General features: G+C 50.1%; 1 protein-coding gene across 2 annotated transcripts in view; it reads right to left on the reverse strand.

Annotated features, from left to right (window-relative positions):
* Positions 1-16609, reverse strand: part of PRKG1 (protein kinase cGMP-dependent 1) — a 389824-nt gene that overhangs the window by 356937 nt on the left and 16278 nt on the right. The window contains exon 1 of one of the 2 annotated variants that reach the window (XM_063164081.1): positions 4032-4381. The exons of the other annotated variant lie outside the window; for it this stretch is intronic. Within the exon in view, the coding sequence (XP_063020151.1) occupies positions 4032-4342 (311 nt within the window). The 5' untranslated portion in view covers positions 4343-4381. Of the gene's footprint in view, positions 1-4031; positions 4382-16609 lie in introns of those variants that run through there. 2 annotated transcript variants of the gene reach the window in all.

Below are 16609 nucleotides of genomic sequence, written 5' to 3' on the forward strand. Positions count from 1 at the left end.
CTCCCCCATCACCAGTTCCCAGTGGTTTCATCATGGATCAATCACCTCCCAAATTCCTGTAGGGTTTGGGTCATTTCAGGGGTTTTTGGATGGAACTGCAGCATACACAGCACTGATAAACACCAGAAGAGCATTTCGTGCCAACACCCTAAATACAAAGTGCTTTTCAAGTATTTCTGGGGATTTTATGACTATTATGATCACTTAAAATACGCCTCTAGCCCCCAGAGGATGTGCACATTTGCCTTCAAAGAACCAATCTGGCCGTTGCAGGGATTTTATTAAACCTCTTGTATGGATGTTGTACTTTCCCTGAGGCTATGCAACCAAGTATTTTATATTTCTTAAACCAGACCTCTTAAATACAACTCACAGGCTACTCCTCCCCTCACAAACGAGTCTCTGAGATTTTGGCAGACTCCCCAAAAGTCTGCTAACTCCCCAAACCAAGTTATTTTTCCTTTTACTCAACATTTCCTACAAATGACACAGCACTTTGCTGCTGTCTCTGCTAACAGCAGAGCTTGTACCACCTCAGCCAAGAGATCAGGGCCTTCACACTCACGAGCTCCGTGCTTTATTCTGTGCTCTACTCCTAAATTTCTTTTTTTTTCTCCCTTCTGGAAAAGAAAACACGCTGATTACACAGCCTTCCAAAAAGGCAAACAGCTGTTGCAGATCCCTGAACAAAGCAGCCTGTTAAAATTAAAGTCCTGGGTATTTTCCCATGGCAAGGAGGAGGCAGGGGAAGGGAAGAGTTGCAGTTTCGCTGGTTGAAAAGGCTTCTCCTTGCTCGGCTGCTCTGTAGAGTTTAAAGCGCAAAGGCAGTTGGTACAAACTCGGTGTCCCAGTATTCCCTCGGTGCTGACAGGCTGTTAGCAGCCAGGATATACCCTGCAAGAGGTCAAAGGTGTGGAAAAACAAACGCGAGCAGCAATTTGGGGAGATGAAGAGGAGAGAACGATCGGTCACGGAAACCAGCCAGCTTCCTGCCCTCTCACTCGGTCACTTCTGGCAAGTTATGTCCTCTGAGAGGGGAGGGGAAAAAAAGGCCAGTTATTTGAAATAACTGGCTTCTATTCTAAATAAGTGGCTTCTTGAACAAGGAGACTGATAAAGATGCTAATGCCCAATTCCTCTCACTCATAACTCAGAAGAAAATGGCTGAATGGCTGGACGTGTCCCTCCATGGATTTCAGCTCCTCAAATCAGCCCACAAAGTCCTGTTTCACTTTTAAAAACATTGTAGAGGCAAAACAAGACAAGCCCAACCCTCCAACAGCAACTCCAACTCTTACAGCTCTGAAAAAGCAATTTTATTTAACCATATGCATCCCTAATTGGAGAGGGGTGTGTGTGTAAGGGAAGATCCTGCAGATTTAATAGTATTTGTCCACACGAGGCAATTAAATTTACTTTCACACTTTGAAAGCCATTCAGAGACTCCCAGAATGGTTTGGGTTGGAAGATGTCTTAAATCCCATCCAATGCCACCCCTGCCATGGGCAGGGACACCTTCCACTGTCCCAGGCTGCTCCAGCCTGGCCTTGGGCACTGCCAGGGATCCAGGGGCAGCCACAGCTGTGCCAGGGCCTGCCCACCCTGCCAGGGAACAATTCCTAATTCCCAATATCCCATCCATCCCTGCCTCCTCTCCAGCTCTCTTACACTCATTCAGAGCTCAGCCACTCTATAACACAGAATCTTCTGTGTGGCATCACAACAGCTTCCACCACCACAGACCCTCAAGTACCTACATGACCCCCATGATAATCCAATTACCACAGCTTCTGCTGCTATTGATCCTACCAATCACCAGCCACCTCTGCCAGAGCAGGAGAGCAAATCCAGCACCACCTAACTACAAAAAAAAAAAAAAAGAAAAAAAAACCTCAGGGGCTAAATAGAATCATCTTGGTTGGAAAACCACTCTAAAATCATCAAGTCCAACCATTCTCCCAGCAATTCCAAGGCCACCAATAACTAACATCCCCAAGTGCCACAGCCACCTGCCTCTTGAACACTCCCTGGTGGTTTGACAAAACCAAAGGTTGGGTGCTGTTACCTCGAGAGTCACTGAGATTCAGCATGAACCAGGGGGAGTAAACCAACCCTTTTGTGTAGATTTTGTTATTTCCAGCTCCTCATCACTCTAACTCTCACCACCACCATGAGTTATCTTGCCCACCGGACTCTTAGGGCTGACACAGAGCTCTCAACTCCTCCCAGAGCCAAGTACATTTCAGGAAAAGATTTGCAAGGATCTTTTCCTGTAACCACAGAAAGGTTTGGGTTGGATGGGACCCTAAAATTCTCATTCCAGTCTCCAGCCTTGGGCAGGGACACCTTCCACTATCCCAGGCTGCTCCAAACCCCACCTGAGCGATCACAACCTGCAGCCACGAGTTGACTTGGATATTGTAAACCACATTAGGAGTATTGACCAGAGATGATCAATATGAGACAACTCCCCCAGAGGAGCAGGGCATTATTCCCCACACCAGACTGCAGGGCTGCATTTACACAAGGAGTGATTAAAATTCCAGCTGGAAAACGTTTATTCCAAGGCTTTTCCCACACATTCCAGTGGGTATGGCAGAGGCTGGAACCTGTGGCGCTTCCCGGAGTTCTGGGAGCTCCATTTGCACTTCAGGAGCGCCGAGGGGCAGCGACACCGACAAGGAAAGTGACACGTGTGGGGCTTTGCATCATTCCGGGGGGAAATTAACACCGAGGGATGCTCGGATGTTAACCACACACCTCTGGCATTTCACAGCCACCCCTGTCCCCCCCTGCTCACTTTTTGGGGTGTTTTATTCGTTTTGGGGGCTGGAGGGGAAGCATTTCACGCGCCACCGCCGTTCCTCCCCTGCCATCCCTTCAGAACGGCCTTAAAAGGACAAAATATCTGTGGCGGTGGGAATGGGGGGCGGGAACAGGAATGTGGGAATGGGAGCGGGAATGAGAAGCGGCGGGGCGGCAGGAGGAGCATACCCGGCCCGGCCCGGCCCGGCCCGGCGGGGTCCCGCCATGGCGGCCGCCCTGAGGGCGGGCAGTTGCCTGGAGACGGCGGGGCCCGCCATGGCGGCGGGAAAGGGCTGAGGCTGCGCGGGGAGCGGGGCCAGCCCCGCCACGGCCCCTCAGGGGACATCCAGCAAGGTCCTCGTCCCCCGTGTCCCGCCATGCCTCCCCGGGAACCATCCCCGTGTGCCCGGGCAGCGTCCGCTCCGTCCCCGCATCCCGGAGCCCACACGGCGCACACGCTCCCCACTACCGGGATGGCTCCGGGGATCCGCCAGCGCTCCCGGTTATCATCCCGAGGAATTCCTCACACGGGGAAGATGCCGGCCGCGGAGGAGAGGGAGGTTTGCCCATCGACGGGGAGGTTGCGCCCCGGCCCCGCACACAGAGCCCGGATCGGCGAGCATCCGCTCATCACCTCTTCCCTTCTTTTTTATCCCTTGAGGAGCGCTGAACCAAAGGCACGGCCAGGAGAAGGCACCGAGCGAGGGAGAGCTCCGTCCCCCCATTAAGGCGCTCTAATTTCCCTAATCTGCCGCAGGTGTGAAACCGGGGCAGCGCATCCCCCGGCGCGCCGGCACCTGAGGATCCTCGCAACTTTCCCTGCCCCCCGCACACCCTCCGGCGCACCAGGACACTGCCACAAGCTCCTGCTTCTGCCGGACCCCCGTCCCCAAAACACCAGCATCCCGCCGGGCTCCAAGTTTCCCAGCTGGGAATGTCTCCCTGCGGGGTCCCGCGGCGAGCCCCGCGTTCCTCCCGCTCCCTCCATGCCCACGACACGATCCCGTCTCCCGGAGGGATGTGGCGGTCGGGACGGGCTGTCCGGGACCCCGGCGCTCACTCCTGCCACTCTTCCCCCCCAGCGCTCGCAACTTTCCCACCCCACGGGGCCACCCGAGGAGGATGCGGGATGCGGGAATGCCGCGCTCTGCTCCGCTCCCTGCCCGGGGGTGGAACGGGATGAGGGAGAGAGGGGAGGCTGAGCGGCGGGGTGACCCCCTGCTTACTGCGGGCTCTTGGGGTAGAAGGGGAGGGTGACGTGGCTGAGATCCTGGATGTCGAAAGCGGTGGGCTCGGCCGAGATCGCCTGGCGCTTGGTCCGCTGCTCGCCCTGCAAGGTGCCGGCGCTTTGCTGCTGCGCCTGCTGCGTGGCGGGCCGGATCACCGAGCGGTACTTGTCCAGCTCGTTCTGCAGCTTCTGGATCAGTTCGTCCTTCTGGTCCAACTCTAGCTCCAGCTCGTCGATGAGCGCATCCCGCTGCCGCAGCTCCTCGATCTTCTCCTGCAGCGCGTACTGTAAATCCCGCAAAGTGCCCATGGTCCTGCCGCCGCGCTCTCCCCTCGCCGCTCCGGGCAACTTTCCCCCTCCGGGGCCGCCTCCCCTCGCTCGGGCCACCCCGGCCCCCCTGGGCTCGGCCCGGCCCCGCGGGGCCGCCGCAGCCGGACCCCCGGCACGGCGCTCCGGAGCCGGGGTGTTGTCAGGGGCGATGTGGATCCGCCTGCGTCAGGCCGGGCTGCCGAGGGAGCCGAGACACACACACAGACACACACACACCCGCGGCGGCGAGCGGCGAGCGAGGGGAGGCGGGAGGGAGGCAGGGGCGGCGGGGAGGATGCACATGCTCGCCCCGCTCCCTCCCGCCGGCCCCGCCGCGCCCCGCGCCGCCCACGCCCCGCGGGCTGCGAGCACGGAGGGATGGATGGAGGGATGGAAGGGAGGGAGGGAGGGGACCGGCCGGGAGCAGCGAGCGGTGCCTGCCCTGCCGGCCTTGTGCTGCGCTTCGAGCCGCGCACACCTGCCGTGCTGCTCCCCTCCCTCCGCTTCTCCTTAAAGAACTTATCCCCCCTTTACTTTGCTTTTAAAGAGCCGGGTTGTGTTGTTTTCGCACAAGCCAGCGTCTGGCATGGCTCCTCCTCAAGCCTCAGCAAGCTCCGGGCTCCAAAAACCCAGATTTTCACGGGAATATCGGTCAAGTCTGTCTGCACTGGAAAAGCCTGGAGGAGGCAGGGCATCTGGCTTTCAGAGCGCTGAGAAAAAAAAAAAAAAAAAAAAACAACCTTAACTTAAAATCTCGGAGATTTTCTGCCTAGCCCAAATGTGAAAGCCCGAGTTTCTGCCTTACCAAACTGATCAGATTCCTCAGAGTGCAGGGTTTTCCTTCATGCACTCAGGTTTCCTGTGTAGCCCTACCTCTGCCATATAGCCCACGGGGCTGCAGCACAGAAATAACAAAATCAAACAAATGAGCCAGAGTGGCCAAGCCCTCTGTGCCAAACGATTCTGGGTTCTTCCATTTGCCAGGCGCTGAAGGGCCAGCAGTGCTCACCCTGAGAGCACAGCTGCAGCCTTGGCTCTCTGGGGAACAAACAGGGGGTCTGAGCTGTTTTGGGGGTTCCTGATCAAACCATCCAGCCTGGAGGAGCCAGTGATGAAAGCCCCAGAGTGTAAGAACCTCACCAAAGCTTGTGCAGCACTGGGGCACTGGCACAGCTTCATGCTCACAGGTTTCCAGCAGCTGTTTCTGTTCCTTCAGCAGCTGTTTCTGTTCACTCTCAAGGAGTTGGACTTGAGGAGGATGCAGCCCTGAATGTATTTTTTGTGGAGGATGCAGCCCTGAGTGTATTTTTTGTGTTTCTGTCTTGACCTCCCATGCCAGGCACGAGGTAGGAGTGCCAGACATCAGCCCCTGCTTATGGGGCTCAGCTCCTTTGGTCTTGACCTTTTTCTCTCACCTTGTTGCACGCTGGCTCCAGCTCCCAACCTGCAGCTGGTCTTTATAAAATAAAGTTATAAAAGAGAACAGATGAGGAATTAGAACCGCTCCCTGCTCCACACTGTTGCTGGAAAGGGCCTGGCCTCTGCTCACAGACATGAGGCTTTGCAGGGTTTCCGTGCATTTGATCCTGCATTTTTTGAGATGCACATGGAAAGGGGGGGAAAATTTGGGTTATGCAAAACTCTTCAGTTTTCAGTCCCCTTGATACATTTGTGCCAGGCACAAAGCAAAGTCTCCCAGTTGTTTCCACAGGCTTAAGTCCAGACAGCATTTTTTACTGTCTATTCCCCCTATTTCCATCTCACATAACTCTCTGGGAACAAAAGTACCAGATATCTGCTGAACATTTCCATTTTAAAGACAACAGGCATTAAACAGATGCATTCCTGCTGCCTACAAACTGGGAATCAGTGATAAATAAAATATTTTAACAACGTTCAGCCAACAGGCTGTAAGTTTTATTGCTTTTCTCCCTGCAGAAGTGAAATCTGCAGGAGGGAGAGGTGATACAGTTACCTGAAGCCCACCAGGCTTCAAAAGAATCACAGCCCTGGGGAAAACTGCTGTATAATTTCTCAGTGACAAGCAGTAAAATAATATGTGAGAGGGGCACAGCCCAGGACTGAGACAACAGTGCCCCAGAACAGAAAGGATCCACAGAAAACCATGAGAAATTATGGCACATAAAGCTGTCAAGGAATTTAGCTGAGTGTTCCTAAAATATATATTTATCTCCAGGTAGGAAACAGATTTTCATTAGACCCTTGGGAGTCTCAATGGAGATTTTTATGGCCCAGGTTTAGATTTGGGACCATAACCAGCAGCTGTCAAACCCCAAGGCCAGTGTTTAAAGATGAGGCCAAAGCAGCCCAAGGGGCTTCACAAGCCAACAGCAGAGCTCTGCCATGGGGAGACAGCCTGCAATTGCCTATTTCTGGCTATTCCCTGCTCTCCCAAAGAAACCAGAGCACAGAAACCACAGGGCCAGCACAGATGCTGCTGTGTGATCTCAGGGTACCACCCCACCCCAATAAAAATAAATCCTATGGTCCCATTCCTTTTGATTTAAAGCTCCCAATCAAACAAATAAATGAATAAATAGATTTCAGGCTCAACAAAGCAGCTGCTTTGTCTGCTTGATTCAAGGAATGGAAAGAAACAGCTTTAGGGAGAAGAATGGCAGGAATGCACCAGCTGGCTTGGTGTTGGGTGAAGCTGCTCACAGCTAAAGGAAACCTTCAGCTATGAACTTCCCAGAGCCTTTCCCTGCTCCCTCCACTGCCAGAGTGTGCCTGGATGTCGATGCTTTTTTGGGGAAGCCAAAAAAAAGAGCATCTGCAGAGATCTGCCCCCCCAGAGCATGGCACAGCAGGGCTGGCTGGTGGGAATCACACAGAGCAGGGATGGTTCTCCTCTCTGCTGCACTCACAATATTTCCTCTCTGCACAGCTCCGGGGTTCTGATACCTTCTGCTCCTGAACCTTTTCAGGGATCATCTGTCACCAAATGCACCCGCTCAGCTGCCATTTTTCAAGCTGAAGCTGGATTTGAGCACCGCCTATCCTGCAAACACCTCCCTGGATTCCTGAGGCAAGGCTCAGGGAGTTGGCACGGTCCCTGACAGGAAAGTGTCACCTTGCTCCAGCCAGCCAGGACAGAGAGGCTGGCCATGCACCACTGACCACATACATAAACATCTTCCTCCTCCTGGATGCGGTGTTTGTTCCCTGCCTAATCCACTGCACTCTTTACCCAAAGGATCTGCAGGAGCAGAAAGTTGAACCAGCTGGATTTTCTGCTGGATTATCCTGCTGGTGCAGCTTTGGGAAGGTCTGTGACCTGCAGGGCTCCACACAACCAAACTCCTGCCCTTCCTGCACAGTCACAGCAGCACCTTTCTGATGACAAGGAGCTACAAAAATGCAGAAAAATTTCGAGGGAGGCAGCACAGCAGCTGAACCCTTGCAAAAAGCACCTGGAGGTGTGGCCACACCTGAGACTCCCCACATTTCATCCATGGGATGCCTCCTGCTCTTCCACTACGTCCCCAAGACAGAGCAAGGAGTGCCACCTGCTGAAACACGGGCACACCCAACTCCTCCCTAAGGCACATCTGGCCATTCCCATTGCCCCAAAACGCCTCTGGTAGCTCCTCCTGGGACCACAGGGCCCTACAGATTTATAGGGGGCACCTGGGAATTAATTCAGCCCCCAGGGATGGGGATGGAGCTGAAGTTGCTGTGGCAAAGCAGCCTTGCCAAGACCACAGCAGGAAATGAACATCTGGGGAGTGCTTCAGCCTCTTTTCTCTAGGAAAACAGAACCTATTTTCTCATGACACTGGATGTTCCTCCTCCCTATTTTGGTCCTTTCCAGAGCCTGTAAAACAAAACTGAAAGCCATTTGTTCCTCCCCACCAATGGATGGAGATGTCCAGCTTTGAGCACTGCAATTCAAACCCCACTGATTCCTGCATGCTGGAAGTCAAATCAACACCTGAACTGGATTATCCTGGTGACTTTCCTTTAGGGCATCAATTCTTTCCATGCTCAGTAAGAAACATGGAGAAGTGTGAAGAGCATGCAGCCATTCCAGGAAATCCTCTCAGGATCAATCTGGGGTAGAGTGCATGAGAAGGAAAAGAAAAATACCACAAGGCTTATTAATGGAACAAAAAATCGCTCGCTGCAGAAGAAGCCGAAGGAAAAAATAACAATCTGCTGTTCTGCAGTTGTAATGCATTTAGCTTTTTATATCACATTAGGGACACACAAAACACCAAAATGAATGTTTGTGCCATGCAAAACCCAAGGAGGAGATATTGGGAGCATGGAATAGCAGAGGATTCTCCAGGAACACAGTGGTTTCAAGCACATGTCCCATCACATTGAAGATTTAAATTCTCCTTTGTGGGTTCTTTGCCTGGAGGGAGGAGATGGATGGCACAAAGCACCTCCTGTCAGTACAAGGTGAGAGATCTCCCTCCCCTCGTTGTTTTGGCAGGCTGGAGCAAAGCCAGAGCTGTGCTTCCTGCTGGGTGGGCTGCAGAGCTGAAACAACACCAGGATCACTCATCTCATTACAGCTCTACAGAAAAATGGCACCAGAAAATCATCCTCTGTAGCCACAAGTTCAACGAGCCCTTCAAAGCTCGTTCCTTCCATCAGAGGAACCAAAACCATCGCTCTGACTTCTTCTCCCCACCATCTCTGGCCACACATCTACAGAAACCTCTGCCCTCCAAAAGCAGGAAGGTTTTCTCCCATGACCACACAGAAAATTGGATTTTCAGCAGCTCAGCCCTCCAGCTGGGTGCACATGGTGGCTGCAGGGTTAAGGGAATGCTGTGGGATTCCTGGGAGCATTTCTCACATCCTCAGGGCCAGGCTTTCTCCAGGAAGGACCACACACATGATCCCAACCCCTCCTGAAGGAGCCAGTGCCACAATCCTGATCCCTCCTCTCCAGACACACCTCAAGTGATTTGTTCATTTTTGCCACTTCCCAGCAAGATCACACACAGGCAGAGCTTAAACACTTCCTCCTCTGGGCTGAATTAAACCAAAAACCAGTTCTAAATGATTCAGCAGCCTTAAGGAGTCTCCTTAGGCTCAGCTTAAGCAGAAATTTCTTCTGCAAGCTGCCTAAATAAACACTCAGTGCTCTCTGCAGTTACCACAATCAGACACTGCCCATACCCTGCTTCCCCCAGCAGTCCCAGGGCACTGCCTATGTAGAGCAAAAAGCAGCATTTAGACAAGGCAGGCCCTGGAAATGCAGTTTTCCATTTGCTTTCAGCCATAAGCAACCAGCAAATGAACCCAGGGACCAATTAAATGGAATGCAGGGAAGCAGATTTAGCCATGGAGCCATGAGCTCCAGGATGCAACGGAGGTGAAGTCTGTAAAAAACATCAACTCAGTTGATGTTGCTGGGAAAACAGGTTCATCCTGCTCCCACACACATCTCTGTTGGGCTGGGGGAAGCTGCAACAGTTGAAGGAAGGTGGGAGCCATGTGCTGGGTCTGGTTTCCACAGGGATGGCCTGGCCAGCTTCCTTCCGCCTCTCATCAGGCAGAGCTGAATGCTGGGGACAGCCTGTGCTCAGTGACCCTGGGACATGCACATTCCTCCTTGGAGTGCATCTCTTCTGCATCTTTTCCACGTGAAATCACCTCTGGGCTTGCCTTTGTCTGGGACTCCAATGAGCAACAACCACTCCCAGGGCACTCTTGGAATCACAGAAATGTTTGGGTTCAAAGGGATTTTAAATCTCAGCTCATTTTACCCCATCCACGGGCAGGGACACTGTCCCAGGCTGCTCCAAGCCCCAAAGTCCAGCCTGGCCTTGGGCACTGCCAGGGATCCAGGGGCAGCCACAGCTGCTCTGGGCACCCTGTGCCAGGGCCTGCCCAATTCCTAATTCCCAGTATCCCATCCAGCCCTGCCCTCTGGCACTGGGAAGCCATTCCCTGTGTCCTGTCCCTCCATCCCTTGTACAGAACCTCTCTCCATGTTTCCTGTAGCTCCTTCAGGCACTGCAAGGCCACAATTTGGTCACCCCAAAGCTTCTCCTCTCCAGGTGAACAATCCCAACTCTGCCAGAGCACTGCTCTTTGTCAGGTGCTGGGAAAAACCTGGGCTCACCAAAAAAGAGATTTGTTCCACCAGAGATCCACAATTCTTCTCTGTTTCATTTAAAACACAGCATGAGCACAGCTGAACTCCTCAGTTTCAGCTTTTCCCCTCTCTGACCTGCACCTCCCTCACTGTTTTAGTCACAGTGCTCTGGGTGCAAGAGGTGGAAAGCAAAACCCTCAGGAAGGTGAGAACAACAAGAAGCTCCTTCTACCCCCCTCCCAAATTATATTAATGGATAGCAGCTCATTTCTCCAGCCTCATTTTGAGGCTGTTTGATGGCATTCCCTCACTTTGGGGGTTTCACAGTGACAAACCTCTCCGCAGCCCCGAGCATTTGCAATTCTGGGTGCTCCCTCTGCTCACCCCTTCAGACCCTGCAGTTTTCTTATCTCTCCTCACCAGTAATGCACCACTCACCTCCCATAATTGCCTCGGTCTGTTGGGTTGATTTATCCAACCTTCAAAACAATTCATTTATATTTGAAATTGGATTAGAAATAAACACAAATTCCGCTCCCCCGATATGAAAATAACCAGTGTGTTACCATTATTTCATGATGCATTGAGAACAAGTGCCCTGTCTCTTTATACAACCAGTTTAATTCCCTTGCTTATTAAAAACAATATTATTTGGCTGTTTCAGGTATTTGTAATAATAAACACAAACCACAAATTTTAAATCTGGGGTTTACATGCCTGGAGAACAGGCTGGTGTTTCTTTAAATTGCACTGAGAATTGTCTTCCTTTTCAAAAACAGATTTGTGGCAGAAATTATCCTGAAATCTTTGACCTTTGCCCATCCTGAGCAACTGGAAATATTCCACAGGAGCCCCAGACTCTTATTTAGGAATCCACAGGTGTTTATGGCCACAATTCTAGCACTGCTACTGAAAACATTTCCCAAAAAGCTCTGCCCACAGCAGCTGAGCCCTGTGTTCATTTAAGGCTCAGAATCAATGGCTGCACCCCACAGAGGGCCAGGCTTGTTACGGTACCAAGGAAATATCCATGAATCAGCCAGGCACAGTCTGCAAACAGGGCTCACATCAGGCCTCACAAAGGTTTTACAGCGCTCCACTGACTTCTACAGCGATTTCTTATTTATGCTTGGGGGAACTCCATCAAGTTGGGCTCTCAGAGTGTGTAAAATGTTTATATTCACCGTTTTCTGTGTCAGTGTTTGCAGGGACTGATTGCTCTACTCATCAGAGCATTAGAGACCAGCACTCGCCTGATTTCCTCGGCGCTGCCAACAGCTCTCAGCTGAGTGCCCGGGGTGAGTCAGGGCTGGGCAGAGCTTTTATCCTCTCCTTCCTTCCCTTTCTGGTGCAGATCTGCAGCCAAACCCCTGGCTGAGGTGCAGGGCTCCCTCCTGGCTGGCACTGCTCCCCCTCCTCACTCCAGTTCCATTCCCAGCCGATTTTCCTCTCACTTTGACCCCTCTCCATGGCAGAGAATTCAAACAAGCCAGGAGGGTTCACCCATGCAGCTCTTCCCCACCAGCTCCCAATATTTGGTTTGTGTGGAAAACAGCACAATTGTCACTTCTGGGGAGCTGTGACACCAACTACTGGGAGTTCCCTCAGACCTAAAGGGAACAATCTCTTGGAAGTGATGCTGCTGCAAGGGCAAAGTGTGCTGGGTCTGCTTCTCTGTGGTTGGGAAAGAAAGATTCCCAGGCTGGTGTTGATCTTTTATATGATCACAGAAGGGTTTGAGTTCAATGGGACCTTAAAGCCCATCCAGTGCCACCCCTGCCACGGGCAGGGACACCTTCCACTGTCCCAGGCTGCTCCAGCCTGGCCTTGGGCACTGCCAGGGATCCAGGGGCAGCCACAGCTGCTCTGGGCACCCTGTGCCAGGGCCTGCCCACCCTGCCAGGGAACAATTCCTAATTCCCAGTATCCCATCCAGCCCTGCCCTGTGTCAGTCTGAACCCATTCCCTGTGTCCTGGCATTACAAAGTGGGTCCAAGCAAGCAGAATGTCCCAGTTCCCTTAGCTGGAAGAAGTGGATTCCTCTTCTTAGTGTTCCATAATGGAGAATCCCAGGAGTTCTCATTCCTGGAGAGAAACTGTCTCTCCAGGAATGAGCACTCATTAAATACTTTAAAAGTTAAAATACTTTTCCAAAATCTGCCTGTGCAACACAGCTGCCCACCCTCACAGGGAACAATTACTTCCCAATATCCCTGCCCTCTGTCATTTTGAGGCCATTCCCTGTGTCTTGTCACTCCATCCCTTGTCCCAAATCTCTCTCCATGTTTCCTGCAGCTCCTTCAGGCCACAGTTTGGTCACCCCAGAGCTTCTCCTGTCCAGGTGAGCCCCCCCAGCTGTGCCAGCCTTTCCTCCCAGCAGAGCTGCTCCATCCCTCTGCCCATGCTGGTGCCTGCCCTGGGCTCTCTGCAGCAGCTCCGGGTCCCTCCTGTGCTGGCACCAGGTGATTTCTCTCCAAGAACCCTTTGTGTTGCAGCTTTATCTCTTCTGCTTCCCTTGAGCAACCTCAGGCAACAGGGCCCTTTCCCCCTTCCCAAATTTCTGCAATCCCAGCACACAAAACCTCGTGTCCAAACCCACCTCCAGAGCCCCTGGCACAGGAGGAAGGATCAAAACAAGGCACAGACCCTGCACTGTGCAGCAGGAGGGCAACACATTCCAGACCCCTGAGCAGGAGAGCAAACTCACAGCCTGCTTCCACAAACTGTGGGAAATGGATTTGGAGAGAATTTTTAAAGCTTGACAGAAGGCTTACATAGTGTGCATCTGTATGTAAACCTCAAGATAAGAAATGTTGACTCAGAAATGCTGTGGAATAGGACAGACATTGTTGAGAGAGAAATGGAGCTAAAAACAAGTTTTAGAAGGTAGCTTTGTAAAAAAACACTAGATATTTTAGAGAATTAGAATTATGAAAGATGTATTGTAGTAGGGCTTATAAGGAGTGATTTGACATGATTGGTTTTTAAAGTATTTATAGTATGGTGTGCTTAAAGTTGATAGGTTAAAAACATTTATAATGCATTGTAATTAGGAATTGTTGGGTTCTGATTGCTTCCAAACCACCCCTGCTCCTACCCACACACAAAAATCGCTTTGTTTTTGCTTTGCACCCACTATTTCCTTTTTTCCCCCTCTCGTTCCCAAGGCAGGGCTCTCAGCAGAGGGAGTTTGCAGCCGCTGCTTTGGGCATGACGCGGCCCCTGTGCCACCTCCGCTGCCTTACAAGGCCCGCAGCTCGGGCAGGCACAGCATTCCCCACATTCTTCCCTTTTTCCCCTGCTTTTTTATCCCCGTTTCTCTCGGCAGGAGAGAGCACAAACACAAGGAGTAAGGCCGCCCTCTGCTGCCCTACACCAAACATCGACAGCATCACGAGGAAAACCCACCGAAAAAAAAAACATCCCCAAAGCCACCAAAATGCAACATAAAAATTTTAAAAATAGTCACCGCACTAAAAAAAAAAAAATTTAGCAATATTACTGCCCAAGCCCAGCTTTAACACATTAATTTATTCGTTTTCTCTTCAAGGGGCTACCGCAACTTTTTAATCAAAGTTTTTTTGAGTTACTCACTACAACTCCCCAAAAAGTGAACACGTGGCATCTTAAGGAGCTTATTTATATAAAAATAGGCATTTATAAACCCACAGCACTGTCTGTAGGTACCTTACAGCAATCCAACTCACTGCTTCTGCTTAATATTAATTTTGCCCAATAAACAAATATTTCACAGCTGCAACAACTCTACCTGCAGACACCACATTTTGGGTGGGTTTTCTTTACCATTCCAGTGGTATGGTAAATAACACCAGATGTAAATAATACCATCTCTTGGTTCCCCCCTTAAAGAGAGGCAAAAGATTGATCTGATGTGAGCTGGAATCAGTGATTTGATGCAGTAATGGACATTAAAGCATTGATTTGCATCCATTCCTGGCTCAACTCCCAACCACCCTGAGTGTGCACACAAAATTCAGGACACACAGACCCAAAACATCCCTGTTGTTTAGTATTAATGGCCAATCTGGAAAATGAAGGGGTTTATTTCCTCTGTACAGGCCACATTTCTGTCTCACTTCTTTGAATTTTAAGTTATTCCAGTTTCAGAAGTCTGGCTCTTTTTACTCTCCATTTATATTCCCTTGTAAACTCCCAGAAAAGTCAATTAAATTTAAATAGCTCACACTAATACCACAAATTTTTCACTGCAATTGCAGCTAATCCATCACCTCCCCAAAACCTCACAACAAACCCTGACTTCCCAAACTGCTCAGATCCACTGATAAAATCAAGTTTTGCAAGCAAACCCTGATTTTTAAAAACCATGAATGCAATTTCCAAGCAGAATCAGTATTGATTGGGCAGCAGAGCAGCAAATGCTGAGCATGGAGGGGTAAATTGTGGGAGAAAAATCAATCCAGGAGCCTCACTAGGAGGGGGAATTTAAGTAAATATGGTTTTCTATATTTTTCTAAATATGCTTTTCTATAAGCTTCTCTATATTTTTGTAGGAGAAAATCAGGACGGGGGGGGTAAATAAAGTTTGTAAAAGTCAAATCAAACCTAAGCAGATTAAATTATTCAGGAAAATTAATCAATCCTCAAATCCAATATTCAATCCAATAAATCAATCAGGTGAAACCACCCAGTACCCAATTCTTTAGAAGTATAAAATCCCTGCCAGGAGGTGAAATTGGAGGTGGGAGCCCCAAAACCAAAATAAATCCAAAATCCAGCCCATGGATGAGCCACATTCTGCCATCTCTGTTTTTCTAAAAGAAGGTAAAACTATGGATTTCACCCCCTCACTTCTCCTATTTAAAGGTTTCACCAAATCCCTCACAGCTGGAGCAGGTTTGGAGCTCTTCAGTGGAGAATTCACCTCACCTGGGTAATTCCTTGATGAGAGGAAAAGCTCAGAGCAAACCCTTTCCCTGTCAGCTTGGGAAAAACTCAGACATTCTTGAAACTTCCCTTTCATGAGCCCAATTCCAGCAGGGTTTCTCCAGTTCTTCCCATTGCAACCCTAAATAATGTTTATTATCAACCCAAGAGCAGGGGGAAACGGGAATATTCACTGCTTTTAACTAGATCTTTTTATTTCTTTTCACCAGAAAAGCCTTTTAACATGAATTCAGGTTTTGCTGGCCACTGAATGGCAAGTGATGTGTTGGCAAAATTAAGCTTTCCATTTTGAGGGCATTATTAGGACTCATTTCATGATTCTAATAGGTTTTAAATATTTTTTCTTTAATTTTCCTTCCTCTTCAGCAACACACATGACATAAAAAGAAGGGACTGGCACATCGCACTACTAAATCTGCAGAAACATCTTCAAGTTCTTGCAGAGAGCAGTGATTAAAGCTTTAAAAAATGTACCTGTTTCTCCCCCTGAAGGAACAGAGGGCTGCTGGAACATAAATCCACCTGAATTAGAGCACAGCTCATCTGCTGATCACTGCAACCACATGGTTTAACCCATCTCTTGGAACTGCAGCTTTAGTTTGTGTCATTTCATCTCATTTCTGTGCCTGGAAAAATCACAGCAGCCCGACGGATGAACTTAATTGCACCTCCAGTGAGCTGCACGGGTTAATTAACATAATTACTCATTGCCAGCCTGGTCAGCTCCCTGCATTCATCTGCTGCACACCCAGGCTGAATAATTCAGCAGGTATTAATTATTTATGGCTTGGAGCTCTTTAGAAAGCAGTCAGTGCCAGGACTGGACCTGGCAGGCAAAGCCAAGCCCTGCCTAGGCTTTCCTTAAACTTCCCTCTCATCACCCCAATTCCAGCAATGGGTTCTTCAGATTCTGGGTTCTTCCAGATCTTCACAGTGAAAAGCAATGGTTATTATCAACCCAAGAGCAGGTTGGGGGGGAAATGGGAATATTCTCTGCTTGTAACTAAATTCTTTATTTCTTTTCACCAGAAAAGCTTTTGAACGTGAACTCAGGTTTTGGGCATCACAGCAGTGAAAATGGGCTGGGGTTGCATTCAGCCACCTAAAAAATCGTATTTTAAATTTCCCCACATTCAGCACTTTATTTATCAGGGATGCCACTGGCACCAAAGGAATCTGGGGAGGGGAAAGAAATCGCCTTTTCCTTTTGGTTCCTTGGTGGAGTGTGCTGGAAAGAAGAACAGAAAGAAGGTAAACAAATA

The sequence above is a fragment of the Melospiza melodia genome, chromosome 9, assembly GCF_035770615.1.
Source record: "Melospiza melodia melodia isolate bMelMel2 chromosome 9, bMelMel2.pri, whole genome shotgun sequence".
NCBI lineage: Eukaryota > Metazoa > Chordata > Aves > Passeriformes > Passerellidae > Melospiza > Melospiza melodia.